Source organism: Mustela erminea, chromosome 5 (assembly GCF_009829155.1).
Source record: "Mustela erminea isolate mMusErm1 chromosome 5, mMusErm1.Pri, whole genome shotgun sequence".
Lineage (NCBI taxonomy): Eukaryota > Metazoa > Chordata > Mammalia > Carnivora > Mustelidae > Mustela > Mustela erminea.
In genome coordinates this window covers 116,823,445-116,841,342 of record NC_045618.1, presented here as the reverse complement: position 1 = coordinate 116,841,342, position 17,898 = coordinate 116,823,445, and the positions used below count along the sequence as shown (strand labels likewise).

The following is a 17,898-nucleotide window of genomic DNA, read 5'->3' as shown; positions in this document are numbered from 1 at the left end:
TCGGCTCACACGTGGGGCTGCTGCCAGTTCACCTTTGAGTCGGACTGGCTTCTTGCTGGAGCGCTTCCCAGGAGACAACTTGTACTGGCCCCGTGTAGACGGGGCACACGAGGCTTCCAGTGCTCACGCCTTGGGGCCAGAACATCTGTGTGCTTAGTGTGAAGCACCCGGGAGAGTGGGTCAGTCATGCAGAAGTCAGTAGCTGCCCCAGAGAGCAAATGCAGGGCCCAGACCATCTGAAAACCAGCCTGCTCTGGCCGTGAGAGAGCCTTAGGGTCCCTTCGCATGCTGGGCTCCCCACGTCTGCTGGCGGTGGCTGTGAGGCACGCAGAGCTTTGTGAATGGGGAACAGTTACTGTGAACAGTTATCATCCCTGTCATTATGGAAACAGCTGGTCAGCTGCCTCAGGCTGTCCCACACAGGGTCTCTGCCCAGGCCAGGGCTGAACAAGGAGCCCCTTTCTCCTCCCTGGGAGGGACACATGCTCCGGGGTGGGGGGTGTACACACAATCACTTTCAGTCCAGTGTCCCAGCAGCCTCATTGTCCTGGACTGTACCTTGCTCCCCATGACTGGAGTTGCCACCCCCTGGCAGACCAGGTGACAAAGGCCCACCTCCCTGGGCGTGCCTGTCTCAGGGCAGGCACACAATGGCTGCCATCCGCCATCTTATCATGTTCCCTTTCTTTCAACGTCTAGAGCCTGTGGTGTTCTTACCACATCCCCGGTTCTGGGGTGCACACCACACTGTAGCTCCGACCCTGGGAGAGCAACTCAGATGGGAAGTGTTGCAAGTTCCTATGAAGGAAGACACAGAACCCCAGGGGCTGAGCACACAGGCTTTAGATCTAGTCGGACTGGGTTCAAATCCCGGTTCCTCCACTCACCAACCTGTGACCTTGGGCAGGTTGTTTAAGCTGTCTGGGTCTCTAATCTTCATGTCTTCTGGGGACAAAATTAGGACTTAACATCAAAGGCCTGTGGTCAGGGGTCAATGAAATGACCCATGTAGAGCAAGTTGCCCATACAGCCAGAATGCAATGCGTGTTTGCTCCTGACGTTATTTTTGGCAGTTTTCTTAGTGATGAATCCCTCCCAAAAGTAAGGAGCTCAGGATGAGAGGCTAGAGGCCTGGCCCCGTGGTTAGCAAGGGACTCTGCGATATCAGTGTCTAAAATTAAGAGGCTGAGGAGACTGGCATCCCCACCGCTCTCCAGGGGAATCTGCTGGAGTGAGCCCACGGGGGCCTAGGCACCATCTGAAATGATTCGCAAAACTTGGCGCCCTTTTCGGAAGATGCTGAGCTAGATCCTAGATAGTACTTGATACCCAGAGGTCAGGAACTCAAGAATTCCAGAGCTAGCCAGCCGCCTGTGCCCTCACAGCTGGGATGTCCCATGCCCCTTACCCAGAACATGCCTGGCGCTGATCAACCTTGTCTGGGGAGGGACAGGCCTGCGTCAGTGGCCGTAGCTGTGGGCCGTTTATGAGGCATGGGTCAGGAGAAAGGCCTGTGCTGGAACTGAGAGCCAGCAGCGCAGCCCCCCCCACCGCCCCCCCCCACACACTCACACTTAAACACACACACATGCATACAAACACATGGAGGGCATGGAATGTTTGCCTGCTTTAACATAGAGATTCATAGTCCGAGGCATTTCACCTTGGGGCCAGTGTTCCCCATTTGGATGGTCAGGTCTGAGCTCACTGGCCACAATGCATACTTCGCTCCTCCTACATACAGCCACCGTAGTGGCCAAAATGGGACCAAAGCACCTCCCCCATGGGGACCCCTATTCTAGAGATGACCAGAGATGGAACCTTGGAAACGTCAAGTCACCTGCCCCAGGGCACCCAGCCGGTCAGCTGCAGAACCCCTTGCCTTCTGTTCCCCCAACCCGTGCCTGCACCCCAAGCCATCGGTGCCCTCCTGGTGGGCTCTCACGTGCCAAGGGCAGAGCTGGAGCTCTGCCTGTCACCACCAGGTCCCAGCCCCACCTCCACAGAGCCCCACCTCTGCAGAGCCCGGGGACAATCAAACGGGGCTTCCCCTCTCAAGGCAGGAAGTGGTGGGAGAGGTTTAAAGCAGCTCAGGAGGGGAAACAGCCCTCAGAGCAGTGAAGCAAACACTAGGACCAGCCCTGCCCCCAGCCCGCCCACAAATGCCACCCTCCACCCCGCCCCAGCAGGCAGCATGGGGGGGGCCTGGCTTTGGGACTGATCGGCCTCTTCTTCTCTTGTCTCTACAGGCTTCTGGGACTCCTCGTTAAACCCCCGGCGAGGCGGTGGGAGCCTCGCGGAGCCCTCAAGAGACCCAGCCCCCGGAGCACCCTCAGCCTCCAGCCTCAGGTCCACGGCCCATTACGAGAACTGCTCGTGTGAAATTGAGCTGTCCATAGGAAATGACCGCCTGTGGTTTGTGAATCCGATTTTCATCGAGGACTGTGGGGGCAGTGCCCTGCCTGCCGACCAGCCACCCCCTGGAAGCTGCCCCCTGCGCCCGTTGCCTCCCACCTCTTTTGCTACCTCACCCACCTCCAAGTGGGCCCCTCGCCGCCCAGCACCCCCTCCCCCAGCACCCCCGCTCCAACCCTCCAGCCCCCTCCGGCCTCCTCCACCTCCCACTCCTGTTCTGGCCTGTTCTTTGCCCAGTCCCCCCCCAGTGACTGCTCCCCCACCTCCAGAGGCCTTTCCTCCTGCACCCCCGGCATCCGCCCCCCACCTGGCACCCCATGCCCCAGGCCCCCCCAACCACCCAAGCCAGCCACCCATGGCAGCCTGTGAGAGGCTTTCACGCCCCCCTACAGGCTTGGGCCCGCTCAGGGAGGAAGAGATGAAGCCAGGGGCAGGCCCCGGCCCCTCGAAGCAGACCCCTGCCCCTCCAGCACCCGTGAAGAAGACCCTTCCTGCCGCTCCTCCCAGACGCCGCATCTCTGAGAAGGTCTCCCTGGAGGACCAGAGCGTGGGGAAGGTGGACAGGGGGATGCCTGCAGAGGGGGACCAGCTGGGTCTTCCCAGGTCATCCCCACTCGGCCCGCCTCCCCGGGGGACCTCGGACAGTCCTGGGGACAGGCCTCAGGGGACCACAGAGCAAGGTCAGGAAGCAGCGGCCAAAACCAGTGATCCGGGCAGCATGCCAGAGCCGCCGAGAAAGATCCGACAACCCCCAATCCCGCCCCCCAGGAGGAAACGGATCTCCCGGCAGCTGGCCTCAGGCCTTCCCAGCCCCTTGGAGAGCACTGAGTCCTCCGAGAAGGAGGAAGCCCCCGAGAAGCCTGCACCGGGTCCCCCCAGAGAAGGCCAGAGCCCTGCCTCCCAAGCCAGGACTCCTGGCACCCGGCCCCAGAGCGCGGCCGAGTTCAAGGGCTCCCTGGCCTCCCTGTCAGACAGCTTGGGAGTGCCCGCCTCAGCCACAGACCAGGACTCCTACTCAACCAGCAGCACGGAGGAGGAGCTGGAGCCCTTCGGTGGCGGCTCTGGGGGGAAGAAGAAGCCGTCGGTGATCCTGGGCAAGGCACGCCACCGCCTGAGCCTGGTGAGCTTCACCAATGTCTTCCACGCGTTCCTGTCCAACAACCGCAAGCTCTACAAGAAGGTGGTGGAGCTGGCGCAGGACAAGACCTCGTACTTCGGCAGCCTGGTCCAGGACTACAAGGTGTACAGCCTGGAAATGATGGCGCGCCAGACCTCCAGCACTGAGATGCTGCAGGAGATCCGCACCATGATGACCCAGCTCAAGAGTTACCTGCTGCAGAGCACCGAGCTCAGGGCCCTAGTGGACCCCGCCCTGCACCCCGAGGAGGAGATAGGTCAGTCCTGGGCCGGGGGGAGGGATGATTCCGGATGGTCCCCCCACCCCCCACCTTCTACAAACTGACCCCTCTGCTGATCAGCTTCTTACCGACGAGTTCTGCTCCTGGGCCCATGAGCCCGTGGAAGAAACTCAAGTACAGGTGCAGCCTCCCCCCCACCGCCCCCCTCCTGCCCAGGATGCTACTGATTTCCTTAGGGAGACAAGCACAAGGAACAAGTCAAGGCAGAAGAAGTATTACTGTGTGTAGCTGCAGAGGGCCCGAGCCATCCCTGCAGCTCCTGGGGTTCTCAGAGATGCAGACCACCACCCCCCTCATCCAGAGGGCACGGGCCACAGCCACCCCCTCCTCCTGCACTTTAGAGATGAGAAAAATGGGCCCTGCCACGGGAAAGGACTTGGTCAAGGTCACGCAGGAATCAGAGGCACGGGAGATGCTCACCGTGAGTCCCTGCCTTTGGGTCCCCACACCTCTAGCTTCCAAGGCTCCAAGGGCCAGTGGGGTCACGCTGTGGGCCAGGGAGGATGGGCAGGAGTGGGCTGAAGCACACAAGGGCAGCTGCATGTCCTCTGTTGCAGAAGCTGGAGAAGCCAAGGGGAAGAAGGAGGGGGTAGAATGAGGACCTGGGACGGGGGGCCAGCACCAAACGCGGACATGGGTCAAGCCCAAGCCTGTATGGCAAGGGAGCGTTATCTGGATCTCTACTGAGACTCAATCATGGGAGCATGGGCCCCTCCCTTACCCCCCAGGAGTAGGGCAGCTCAGGGGTCTCCCTGTATAGACAAGACGTGTCCTCTGGGGTTGGGATAGAGCCAAAAAGACTTCCCGAGAACACTTCCCTACTGTCAACCCAAGGGTACAAGTATCGCCATGGTGTCAGGCAGGCGGGGTTCAAATTCTTGTTCAGCCCCCACCTAGCTGGAACCCACACCACCAGAGCCTGAGTTGGGACGTCCGTAGAGTGGGGATAATGGCGTGTATTTTGGAGACTTGCCATGAGATCAAAGCCAACTAAATCCCGTTCCACCAGCGGATCAGGATACCTCTTGGATTAGATGACATTCAAACAGCGAAGGAAGAGATCATGTATGTAAATGTAGCTGTGGAGTGACTTCTCCAGGCAAAGGGCATAGCAAGCACAAAGGCCCTGAGGCAGGAGCAGAGCAGCAGGGAGGCCAGGATGGCTGGAACAGCATGAACACAGGGGCACAGGCAAGGTGATAAGTGAGAACAGACTATAAGGCCCCGGGTGGGAGGAGGGAGGGCGGGGGGCCAGGGTTCTTTATAAGCCACGGGGAACACTCTGGCTTCTACTGTGCATGAGGTGAGAGCCATTGGAGAGTTCTGAGCACAGGAATGTCGGAATCAAACATGCCATAACAGGCTTATGCTGGTTGCTGTTCTGAGAATAAATGAAAAAGGGCCAGGGCAAGAGACTACTCATATAACTCAGGGAAAAGATGATGGCAGCCCAGGTTAAGGTGGTGGCCATGGAAATGGTAAAAAGTCAGATTCTGGTTATACTGTATTCTTGAGCCTCCAGGCACATGGATTTGAGAATTCAGAGACACATTAAGAATAATTCTACAAAACATTTCCTTGGCCCCCCCCAGGCCCTCCATATACAACTGCACAGGTTGTGTACTGTACAACTCCCATGTAAATAGCACCCTTTGAAGTTATGCATTGGTAGGCAGCCCTGTGAGAGTTTCATCAGTTCCAGGCCCTGTGAAAAGCATGAGGATACAATGTTTCAGTCCCAGAGGGCTCCTGTACCCTTATCTTTGTAGTGTGGCTTTCTGCTGAGTGTACTACAAGGGTCTCCTGTGTCAGAACTTCAAGGGGTAGCTGCTAGGGTACTGAGTTTGTCCTTCCAGGGACCAGGAGATGGGGACAGCCACACTGTTGGGCACCAAAGCCAGGTGTCTGGGTTCCTCACCCTCCCACTCTTGCACCCCCCTACAGAAGCTATTGTGGAGTCGGCCTTGTACAAGTGTGTGTTAAAGCCCTTGAAAGAAGCCATCAACTCCTGCCTGCGTGAGATCCACAGCAAGGATGGCTCACTGCAGCAGCTCAAGGAGAACCAGCTGGTGATCCTGGCCACCACCACCACTGACCTGGGTGTGACAACCAGCGTGCCGGAGGTGCCTGTCATGGAGAAGATCCTACAGAAGTTCACCAGCTTGCACAAGGCCTACTCGCCCGAGAAGAAGATCTCCATCCTACTTAAGACCTGTAAGCTCATCTACGACTCCATGGCCCTTGGCAACCCAGGTAGGTAGGCAGCCAGAGGAGCCTGGGCTGGGGGCTCTCTCTAGGAACAGCAATACTGTATGGGCTTGGGGCCCCTCCCCAGCAAGGATTCCGGAGCCTTTGGAAGGCACGAGAGAACGCTTTCCAGGTTCCAAGGCCTGTTGGGGCAGGACGGGGCATGGTGGGGCGGAATCCCTGGGCACCTCTTAGGGGTTCCCTGGGGATCAGGTGGAGAGCCATGAGTAGCTTCCACATGGGAGGAGAGCAAGGAAGCCAAGCACACTGCGTTCATTTGTGTTGATTAGGAGAAAGTTCTCTGAGTATATTTGGGCTGCTATAACAAGTGTCACAAAGCAGGTGGCTGAAACAACATCGTCTCACACTTCTGGAGGCTGGGGGTGGGAGAGCAAGGTGTCACAGGGTCGTGCTCCCTCTGAATTTTCGAGGGGAGGCTGTGTTGTAGGCCTCTCTCCCAGATTCTGGTAGTTTCTTGGCTTGTGGCAACACTGTGGCGTTCTGTGTGTGTGTGTGTGTGTGTGTGTGTGTCCAAACTTCCCATTTTTTGAGGCCGTCAGGCATATTGGATGAGGGGCCCCCCTCCCTGCTCCAGTATGACCTCATCCTAACTGATGACATCCACAGTGACCCTATTTCCAAATAAGGTCACGTTCCCAGGAACCAAGAGTTCAGACTTCAACTTAAGAATTTCAGAGGGACCGGGACACCTGGGTGGCTCAGTTGGTTGGACGACTGCCTTCGGCTCAGGTCATGATCCTGGAGTCCCCAGATTGAGTCCTGCATCGGGCTCCCAGCTCCATGGGGAGTCTGCTTCTCCCTCTGACCTTCTCCTCACTCATGCTCTCTCTCTCTGTCTCTCTCTCAAATAAATAAATAAAATCTTAAAAAAAAAAAAAATTTCAGAGAGACAGAAATCAATGTATGATGGCCACTCCAATCAGTTTACATTTTTTATTGCTCAGCAGGAAGTGTGGCAGTGATGCTGGTGGGGAGCATACCTGACCTTGTCTGCACCTGAACTTGCCTGGGCCTGACCTTGTCTGAGCTGTCTCGTGGGTCTGTGGCCAAAGGGGCTTGTTTGGAGGCTGGCTGGGCTAGGAGGGCCTTGCTCGAATGTTGGGTGGTTACTTGGCTCTTGATGGGCCAGGAAGGTGGGTTACAGGGCCACACATTTCTTTTTCTCCAGCAGGTTAGCCTAGACCTGTACCCATGCCTATTGTTGGGGTCCAAGGCCTCCCTGGCACAATGCCACTCAGATGTGTTTCACTGGTGTGTTTACTCACAAGACCAGCCCAGATTCGAGGGACAAGGAGCTAACCTTGCTTGATGGGAAGAGCTGCGAATTAACAGCAAGGGGCACAGATGTAGGGAAGGGAGTTGTTGGGACCATTCATAATCAGTTTACCACAGCGATCCTGTAGGCAGACAAGAATGAGCATGACAGCACCATGGGGCACATCTTAGTGCACAACTTAGTGAACAGAATGGTGGCTGGATTTCATGCCCTGATCACCTCTTCACCTGGATGCCCTTGTTTAATGAGCAACCTATGTGACTGTACATGACAGCCGTGGTAATGGAGAGTGGAAAGATTGTGACGTCTGTTGCCACACAGACTTGGGTTTCAATTCCTGATCTGTAGCTTACTATCTGTGTGACTTCAAATGATCTACTTAACCCCTTAAAGCCCAGTTTCCTCACCCAAAGAAGCTGTTTTACAAAGGGAACACTCAGACCCCTAATGGTTCATACTCAGTCACTTCTGAATTTTAGAAGCAACGTATGTCCACCTCATTGCATAGTACATGGTAGGCCCAGCCAATGCTGGCTGTTTTAGGTTAAGGATTCTATCTGCCTTGAAGAAGAGCTGGCCCGTTTGGCCATAGGCCAGCAAAAAGCAATTGAGGGATGGTGCAAGGCCCCCACCCCAAGGAAAGCTCCCTCCCAGACCTGGTACAGTCCACAATTCCAAGTGGGAGTCACCCTTCTGGGTTACACGGACCTGCATCCGGTTGCAATCTTGGAAGGCGAATTGTTCCCTGAAAGCAGATCCCATGTCAAGTTAGAACTTCTTATTCACCATTTAGCAGAATGTTGGAAATGGATTAGGAGAGAGAGCCTTGTAGTGGAGACAGGATGGGGAAGTGGAGATTTCATTATCCTGGGGCGGGTGTCAGGCTTTGAGACGCTGGGTCTTACGCAGCCTGGAGCCCAGAGAGCCGTCTAGCATGTGAACTCCACTGCCAAGTATATTCCTTTAAAACCGCCAAAGAAATAAGATGAGGGGCAGCAAGAGCCTGCAGAACCCTAGGCTCTCACAACACTCTCATCCCCGGGGTGTGGAGACCTGGGGTGGCGCCCGGAGGGCCTCCCAGCAGCAGCGGGAAGCTCAAAGTTAAGACCGGGTCGTGGCATGGCAGAGGGCTGGCCAGGACCTTCCCAGAACTCCTCAGAGTGAGAAGCAGGCCAGATCTGCAGCAGCTGGGTGGGGGGAGCTCGGGGTGCCCTGCACGGTGTAGGGAGGGGGCAGCAGTAGAGCTGGACTGAGCCGGACAGGAGACAGAGCCCCGAAGGCTGCAAGCAGCCTCAAAGAGACACCAAGCAGGCTGGCCTGGGACCTCGGAGGAATGTGCAGGAAAAGATCCAGGCTTTCTTTCCAGCTCTGTGACTGTATTCTGGTTACTTAGGTGCATGGAGCCTCAGTTTCCCCCCTTAAATGGCCACAGCAATACCCACTTTATTGGTGGGGGGGGCCACTGTTGTGAGATTTAATTGCAAATTTGCACCTAATGCAGCAGCTGGTACTAAATCAAGACAGTTACCTTCCCTGTCTGAACTTCTAATTAGGGGAATCTTTTTCCTCTGGGGCTCAAAGTAAAATCAGGGCGAAGGACTCTACCGACCCTGAGGCATCATCAGGGAGACAATTTGGGGCCTAAAAGAAAAATTCCATTCTCATTGAGTCCTAGTTTACTCAGAAGCATTGGGCTTCCTGCAATTCTTTTGTTCTTTTATTGTTTTAAAGATTTATTTATTTATCTGTGAGAGAGAGAGAGAATGTGTGTGTGAGTGGCGGCATGGCAAAGGGAGAGGGAGAGAGAATCTCAAGCAGATTCCACACTGAGTGTGTGAGTCTGACACGGCGTTTGATCCCAGGACCCTGAACCAAAGCCAGGAGTCAGATGCTTAACCCACTGAGCCACCCAGGGGCCCCTGCAGGGCTTTTAAACACCCAGGCCCTTTGCCGTGACTTCAAACACCATCATTCTTGCTGATGGTGAATTGATTTACTGAAAACTTAGCAGAGAGCAGGGAATGGTGGTGGGAATGGCTAATTTGGAGGGAAAAGGAAAGGAAAGCAAGGCCTTGGCTAGAGCAGACTGTGCAAGCGAAGCCCAGGGAAGAACAGAGATGAACAAGGGGCCTCAAGGTTTCCCTGTGCTCGTGGGAGGGAGGGAGGCTGGATTCTCTCAGCCCAGAAATTCAGGCCGGGGCCGGGGCTCAGTGGGAAGATTTCCCACGGGGAACAGATGGGTTTCTCATCAAGGAACAGTGTGTTCCCCTCCCACTGCTGGGGGAGCACTGGACTGTGAGTCCAAGGGCTTCGCATCTCACCGCTGCCATAAGAAGCAGGCGAGGGCTGCCTCCACTCAAGCCTCTGCTTCTTCATCTGGGAGGGAGCAGCTTCTGCCAAGGAGAGCAGGGGTCTTGGGGTTCCACCACATGACCTGGGCTTGAAGCTCAGCTTCGGTGCTGTAGCCTTGGACGTGAATCTCATGGGGCCTCCATGGGTGTGTCAAATGGGGATGAGAAGACGGGCTCGTGGGGAGGGTGTGGAAAACATCAGGATGGTGTAGGCCTCAGGAGGTACTGATCTTCTCCAACCATGGTTCTCTCAAAATGAGCCTGGGCATGCCTCTCAGGGCTGTTTTGAGGATCAGATGCAATCAGAAAAGTGTGTGAGTGTCTAACATGTGAGGATCCAGGAACAGCTGCCTCCCCACCGCAGCGGTTTCCATGCTGGGATCCCCGGGGTACCCCTCAGGCTACTAAAGTGACACAGCACAGGCAGGGCCACACCCCTGCCTGTCCCTTTTTACACATGGGGTTCAGTGTGGGATTTTGTTTGAAATAACCAGTTCTGCCACTTTTAATTAATTAATTAATTGAGCTAGAGGGGGTGGGGAGGGGTCAGAGGGGGAGAGAGAATCTGAAGCAGGCTCCATGCCCAGCGCGAATCTCAGGACGCTGAGCTCAAGACCTGTGCGGGGACCGAGAGTCGGACATTTAACTGGCTGAGCCACCCAATGCCCCCATAAATATTTTAGCTTTTAAGCCTTCCATTTGGAAACAACTTCGGACTTCCCAAACTTTAGGAATAGAAATGCTGCATTAAAATAGGAATAGCCACATACCATTTGTGGATTGTTAATATCTAGTTTCATTCGCTTTATCGTTTATACTCTCTCTCTGCATACGTAATGCTTCTCCTGAATCATCTGAGAGTGAGGGGTGTATATCTTGGCCCTTAACCCCCTAAACACTTTTTTAAGAATGGGGATATTCTCTTGCATAACCACAGGAACGCTGTCCACTTGGGAAATTGACAGGATTTTTTCTTTAAAGATTTTATTTATTCATTTGACTGAGACACCGCGCGAGAGGGAACACAAGCAGAGGGAGTGGGAGTGGGAGAGGGAGAAGCAGGCCTCCTGCCGAGCAGGGAGCCTTATGTGGGGCTCGATCTCAGGACCCTGGGTTCATGACCTCAGCCAAAAGCAGAGGCTTAACAAGACTGAGTCACCCGGGCGCCCCATAGGATAGTTTTACCCAAGGCGTCATCTGTACTCCGGGCTGTCCCTGGAGCTAATACAGTCGTTGCTGGCGTTTTCTCCTCCTGTTCGGGAAACAGGCCAGGGTCAGGTGTGCAATTAGTTGTTAGGTGTCTTTTACCTCCTTTAACCCGGAACATTTCCACGGCTTTTTTTTTTTTTTTTTTAAATGACATTGATCTCTTAAAGGAATACAGGTTTCCCTCCCCACCCCCCACCTTTGGTTCTTTTTTAATGAGAGTTCCTCATTTTATGTTTGTCAGATGTTTCCTCGTGATTAGATTGAGGTTATGCATTTTCTGCCGGATCCCGACTGACTCTTGTTTTTCCTTTTTAAAGATTTTATTTTGTTTATTTGGCAGAGAGAGATCACAAGTAGGCAGAGAGGCAGGCAGAAGGGAGCGGGAGAGAGGGAGGCAGGCTCCCTGCTGAGCAGAGAGCTCTATGCGGGGCTCGATCTCAGGACCCTGAGGTCATGACCTGAGCCCAGGTAGCGGCTTAACCCACTGAGCCACCCAGGAGCCCCTCCCTACTGGCTCTTCAAGTCTCTTCTGACTTTGACGTTGCATGATCCTAGGACCAGGCCCTCTTCCCGAGGCCTTCACCTCCCACCTCCCTTCTGCCGGAAGCTTCCAGTGACTTGCTGCTCAAAGTGTGGACTGCGGGCCAGCAGCACTGCAAAGAAGCCCTAGGAGCGCTCAGTGCCCCACCCCCACCCCCATGGAGAGGCAGAACTTGGGCTTGGGTCCTCCCTCGCTCCGCCATTGACCCACTCAAAGCTGAACACAGCCCTTCCCTCCCTCCACTCCCCCTACCCCAGCGAGCTCCCTCCTTTCCAGGGCTGAGGCCCCACCGACGTGCCTCTGAGCCATTATGGGGACACTGGCCAAAGCAGCCTGTGGGGTCCCCGTGGCCTGGCTGCTGGCAGGCTCTGCTGGAGCACTAAAACCACTCATCTTGGAGACACAAGCCTGAGTTCCCTGGCCGGGGCGTCTCTCCCCAAAGGGCAGCTACTCTCTATGCCTAGGAGACAAAGGATCCAGGATTCGAAGCTAGAATTTCCTCTCTCCAAAGCCTGTGCTTTTATGACTGTACCCAGCAGCTAGCCTGGGGACTAATCTCAAGGTTCCTGAATCCCCATCAGGTGCCTCCCCCATGGCAGCAAGTTTAGGAGCCTGTGTTCAGCAGCGCGAGTGTTCACAGAGACGGGTGGCTTTGGCTAGGCACGACCCTCCCTCCTATAGCAAGGAGCACACTGGGTTGGTTCCCTGTGGACTTCATGAGGCTTGGAGAAAACAGTCAGAACTTCTAGAATCATTTCTCCTGCTGCTTTCACAAACAAATCGTTCCCACTTTCTAGAACGGTGTCTAAGAACAGACATTCAGGGCTGCCCACTGTTAGGGAGAAATAGACTCAAGTCCCGGAGCCCTGCCCTAAAAGGCAAGGAGGAGGAAGAAAGGCAGGAAGGAGGAGTGGGCTGTGTACACATGCGGGGTTCTTTCTAAAAGAACATAAAGAACCGTTTGATAGAGAGCAGGCAGGAGGAGGAGGGCCGTGAGGGCCAACAGGCCACCTTCTTTCTGTGCCTTCAAAAGTCTGTGAAAACACCGTGATGCTACACTTGACGAGATAGAACCTGGCTCCTGACTCTGGAGAGAGGGAGCCCAGCAGCCAGGTGGTTAGATGAAAGAGCCAAATTGGTGGGCTCAGGGTCCTGGACCCCTGGGGACCCTCGCCATTCACCTCCCTGGCAGACATCACAGAGCCAGCTGGGACTCGACTGCTGATGCCGGCGGGGCGGAGGCTGAAAGTCAAATGGGTGGAGGACGGACCCCGAGGGGCCTGAGACATTGACCAGGGGTCCGGAGGACAGAGAGGGAAGTCAGGCTGTTGGTTTTTTAAAAAATCTATGTTAAAAAAGTCTAACCTGATTTCTGATGACACAAGTCACTAATGTTTATTGTTGAAAAAGTTCATATTTTGGTGGATTTCCTTCAGCTCTTTTTGAAATAGCTATAATAGGTACGTAGATAATTAGTGGAAGAAATTACTTGCTGCTGTAACAGATAAACCCTCTAGTCTCATCCAGGGAAAGTTCGTTTCTGACTCCTGTCAGTCTAGTCGAACGCAGGAGGGGGTGGGGGTGGGGCTAGGCTCTGCTCCGCATTCAGGGACCAGGCTGAGGCAGGCTTGGTATTCAATCCTCTGGACACTGACTTCCAGGTGACAGAGAGACAGAGAACATGAGGGCCAGGCCTGGAAGCAAAGCATAACCTTACTTTTTAAAAATTTGATTATTTATATTATTATTATTTTATTTATATGATATATTATTTATAATAATTTATAATTTATTATTTCACTATTTATTTATTTGTATTTATTTATTTGAGAGGGAACATGCACGGAGAGGGGGGAGAGGGAGGGCGACTCTCAGGCAGACTCCCCGCTGAGCTCAGAGCCCAATGTGGGGCCTGATCTCACCACCCTGAGATCATGACCTGAGATCATGAGCTGTAATCAGGTGTCAGACACTTAACTGACTGAGCCACTCAGGTGCCGCCCATAACCTTTTACATTCCACACCTGCCATGGGGTTCGGGCCCTCTGAGATGTCATGCTCTGAGAATGAGGACACCGTCCCCTTCCTGTCGCGCCTCATAGCCGTGTCTGACAGTTCTCACCTGCCGGGAGCCCGCAGGCACCACGTTCATCTCTTTCCAACCGCCTTGCCACTGACTCCTCCCAGGCACTTCGGGAGGTGAGGACACTATGGTTGTCCCCGTGGTACAGTCGAGGAAACTGAGGTTCAGTGAGGTTGGCCTGCACACTCAGGGTCATACCCGAGCCAGGGAGTGGTAGAGAGCTGGAACTTGGATCCAGGTCCCGGGCTGAGCCCCTGCGCTGTCCTGCCTCTTCAGGGTGGCCAGGGGCAGGGGACAACCTCAGGGAAGTCAGACCCAAGTCACAGGTGGCTTCACGCCTTTCCCAGCCAGGCTGGGACTTCTGGCTGCCAGGCTTCAAGCCCATGGCCCATGGGGCTGGACTGGCTTGTGGGCTGAGCTGCCCGAAGAGGAACCTGGGAAGCTGGAGTGATCTCCAGGATGCAGTCTTGTTCAAAGCAGAACTGGCGCTCAGACAGCATCTGCAGACAGCCCGAGTGACCCAACAGGGTAGATGGCGGGGTGGGGGGGCTTCTCCGTGGGTGGACGGCTGGCTTCTCACTTCATGTCAACCACACCCTGCAAGGGTGGGGCCTCCACCCAATCGTCCTGCTCCCCGGGCTCCGGCCGGGCCTTTCGACCACGAAGCCGGGAGCTCAGACCAGACCAGTGGTTCACAGTCTGGTCGCAGAGAGCTTCCTGGAGGCCACAGAACTAGCTGGGGGCCATTTGCAGGCCAACCCCCACTGGGAATCAACCAGAGAAGCCAAGTTCTCTATAAAATAACCCCGCATGGAAGGCTCACCCTGGAAATATACACTGAAAACCTCCCGTTATGGATGCTCTCCACTCCTCCCATCCTGTGTTTCTGGCAAATAAATGCATCCAGTCAGCAGTCCCGACTAACCTTTCTGGACGATATGGGTGTTACCAGGAAAACCCAGTCCTTGTTTTTGTTTTTGTTTTTGTTTTAACTTATTTGTGAGAGAGAGAGAGTGCAAGCAGGGGGAGCAGCAGGCAGAGGGAGGAGTAGGCTCCCCGCTGAGCAAGGAGCTGGACGTACGACTCCATCCCGGGATCCTGGGATCATGACCTGAGCCGAAGGCAGATGCTTCACCAACTGAGCCACCCAGGTGCACCCCCACCCCAGTCTCTGTTTTTAAGATGATCACGGTTCAAGAGGGAACATGGAGCACAAGCAAGGGTCTGTCACACAGGGCGGCGGATGACATCCACACATTCATTTAGCAGATAGATTTATTAAACACCAACTGCATGCCAAGCACTGGGGAAGGACTGCATTAGGAGTGGTGCACACAGGGGGCCCCTGCCCTCACATAGCTTTCATTCTGGTGAGGCCATGCAGGTAATATATCAGGAGACAGAAGTCTAAACAACGTCATCAGATGCTGAAACCTACTAGCAGGCAGGCTGAAGGGGCCAGGGGTGTCAGAGGAGCTCGCAGTTCTGCGTTGGGAGGTCCGGGGAGGCCTGAGTTAAGGGAAAGTCTCTGTTTTCCCATCCTGCAGTGACAGGCCAGGGGAAACCCATCATGAGGGCACTAACCTGGATGGTGGGAAGTGGGGGGTCTTCAGATAAAACTTCATAGAGGAAGGAAGTGGCTTTAAGGGAGAATTATGGAGGAGGACAAAAAGCCAAGGCATATCACAGTCATGAGCCGTATCTGCCCCAGGACTATTGCATCAACCCCTGCTTTCAGTAAGAGCCAGTCAACAGGTTTGGAGGGACAATTACAGTAAGAGGATACACCTTTTATCTCTCTTGATCAGGAGTCTGCGAAACACAACCTGTGGGCCCACTCTGGCCCCCAACTTGATTTTGTAAATAAACTCATTGAAACAGCCGCATCTGCTCACTCACACGGTGTCCATGGCTGCTTTTGTTACAGCCACCGAGTTGAGTAGTTGGGACAGAGATGAAGTGGCCCTCTTAAAAAAAAAATCTTTACTACCTAGTGCTTTCCAGAAACATACGCCAACTCCTCTTTTTAGGTAATTCCTCCCAGATGACAAAACCTGATTTTTAATCCAGCAACTCACCTGATGCTCCCCACAATCCCGCGTGACGGTCTGAGTGAATGTTATTATTATTCCTAGTTTTCAGATGAAAACACTGAGGCGCAGAGTGAGTGGCCCCAGGTCACAGAGCTGGCGGGATTGGGGGTCCCCTAGTGCAGTGCTCCCCGCAGTCTGCGTGACCCCGGTGAGCACGTTCAGCTCATTTTTTTTAAATCAGTACTCTCCTCCAAAACCTGCCCCCCCAGTGAAACAGGCATACGGCGCCCAGCCAGTTCTTGAAAGTGTGATCAGCTCCCCGCCGTGCCTCCAGATGGAAAACAGATGCTATTTGGGCAAACAAGAAAGCAGGAAGTGCCGGCCGCAGCCCCTTGGGGTTTTGGAGCACAGCCTGATGGACATGGTCTCTGATCCATGCAAGCCAGATGTCCAAACCCAGGACAGTCATTTGGAACTATGCCTCTGCATCCCAAGGGCACTGCCTGTCGCCCATTATGCGTGGGCTGAGCTCATGCCTTGGGCTTCTGGCTCTAGGGGAAGGAGAATGAGGCCCTAACTCCCCTGGAATATCAGGGAGGAGCTTGTGCATTTCAACGATGCTCGAAGCTTTTGTTTGTCCTCAAGTCGCTAGCAGGTTAGAGAGCCCATGAACCCGTCATAGAGAGACCCAGATTTCCCGTCACAGCTCCACTACTGGGACACCAGCTGCGGGGCTTTGGGGAAACTTCTCTGGACCTCCGTTTGCTCACGGTGAGATGGGGCTTGGTGAATCCAAGCCCACGGGTATGCTGAGTCAGCTGGTCATGGGACACAGCTAATCGTGTGCCTCTCTCCCTGCCTCCGTGTTCACACTGGTAGCTTGAAATGGGCCACTGTGGCAATAGTTAAACTGTAGGAATTGGCAAACCCTGCAATCAGAGCTTATTCTCTCCCTTGAGAGAGGCGGTTGGTGGGCATTTCCCAGCACCACTGCCTAAGACTCACAGCAGCTCCTAGTCTCCTTGATCATGGCCCCGACCCGGGGCACAACCGAGTGGATGCCAGCAGGAACACACATGTGGCTCGGTTCAGTCTGCTGTCAGTGTCTAACATCCCAAGCCCTGAGCTGGGGACTGGGAAGGGCAGAGCCTCAGACAGGTTCAGAGGCTCGCACCAGCTTACCCAGCCTCCATCCCTGCCCTCAGGGAGCTCACAGTCCAAGGAAAGGGGCTCTGAACTAGTCAAGGTGTTTGGGAGCTAGAGCAGGGAGTGTCCAGTTGTGCCTGAAGATGTGGAAGAGGGCAAAGAGACGCGTGTAAGGGAGAGCTCGGGAGGGTGTCCCGGGCAGAGGGAACTGGGTGTGCAAAGGCACAAGGATTGAAAGTGCCTTTGGAGTTCAGGGAGCCGCCCATGATTCAGCGCAGAGCAATGTGATGTGGGAAGGTGATGAAGGCAGAATGTCGTTCTGAGTTGGAAGTTGGAAAGTAGAGCGTAGAATAAGCACCAGTAGCTGGGGCAGCCCAGGAGGGCTCCGTGGAGGAGGTGGAACTTGAAGGAGGAATGCTAAAGTAGCAGGAACATGGGATCCTGTGTAAGAAAAAGTTGCGTTCAAGTCCTGGTTCACGGCATCCTAGCCGCGTGACCTCAGGCAAGTAGCTTACCTTCCCCGCAGCTCACTTCCCCTCATCCGTAAAGTGGGCACAGTTGAATCTAATCCACCTCACAAAGTTGTTTTAGGAATTCACTGGTGTAATGTTTATAAAATATGCTTGGCATTTTTAGAGTGTCCCGCAAATGTTGGTGCTGGGTGGGAGACAGGAGGTTGAGGCCTGTGGAAGGCAAGGAGAAGCCAGGTGACTTGGCCAGTCCCAAGGGCCTGGAATGCAGGCGACCCATTCTGAAGCCATCGGCTAGATGATGTAGCTAGAAGAGAGTAGAGTCAGTCGTGTTGGAAAGGTGTTTATGGGTCTAACTGTGGAAGGCCTTGAACGTCAGGCAAAGGGATCTAGACTTGATTCTCTAAGCAGTGGGGAACCATTGATGGTTCTTGAGAAATACGGAGCGCCCCAGAGTCAGGGGCTACTTCCAGGCCTTGCATCCTGGGATTGGGGGCAGGGGCCTCCTTGACAGAAATGGGAACGTTCCCAGCAAGGGCTGGTTTCTAGGACATGAAGAAACACTTGGCTGGGGCCAGGTGTGGGGAGGACTCAAAGGTCTCTGGAGAGGCCCGCTGGAGCCGGGAACCCAGCTTCCCGCTCACCTCTGCTGTGCCCCTCGCTGTGTGCTGCAGGGACAAAGAGGGGA

The 17,898-nt window shown here is 54.6% G+C and overlaps 1 protein-coding gene across 3 annotated transcripts in view; it reads left to right on the top strand.

The window, feature by feature from the left end:
* Positions 1 to 17,898, top strand: part of RIN3 (Ras and Rab interactor 3) — a 114,016-nt gene that overhangs the window by 81,441 nt on the left and 14,677 nt on the right. For all 3 annotated transcript variants that reach the window (XM_032344623.1, XM_032344622.1, XM_032344626.1), the window contains 2 exons: positions 2,250 to 3,809; positions 5,778 to 6,086. In XM_032344623.1, the coding sequence (XP_032200514.1) occupies positions 2,250 to 3,809; positions 5,778 to 6,086 (1,869 nt within the window). The remainder of the gene's footprint in view (positions 1 to 2,249; positions 3,810 to 5,777; positions 6,087 to 17,898) is intronic.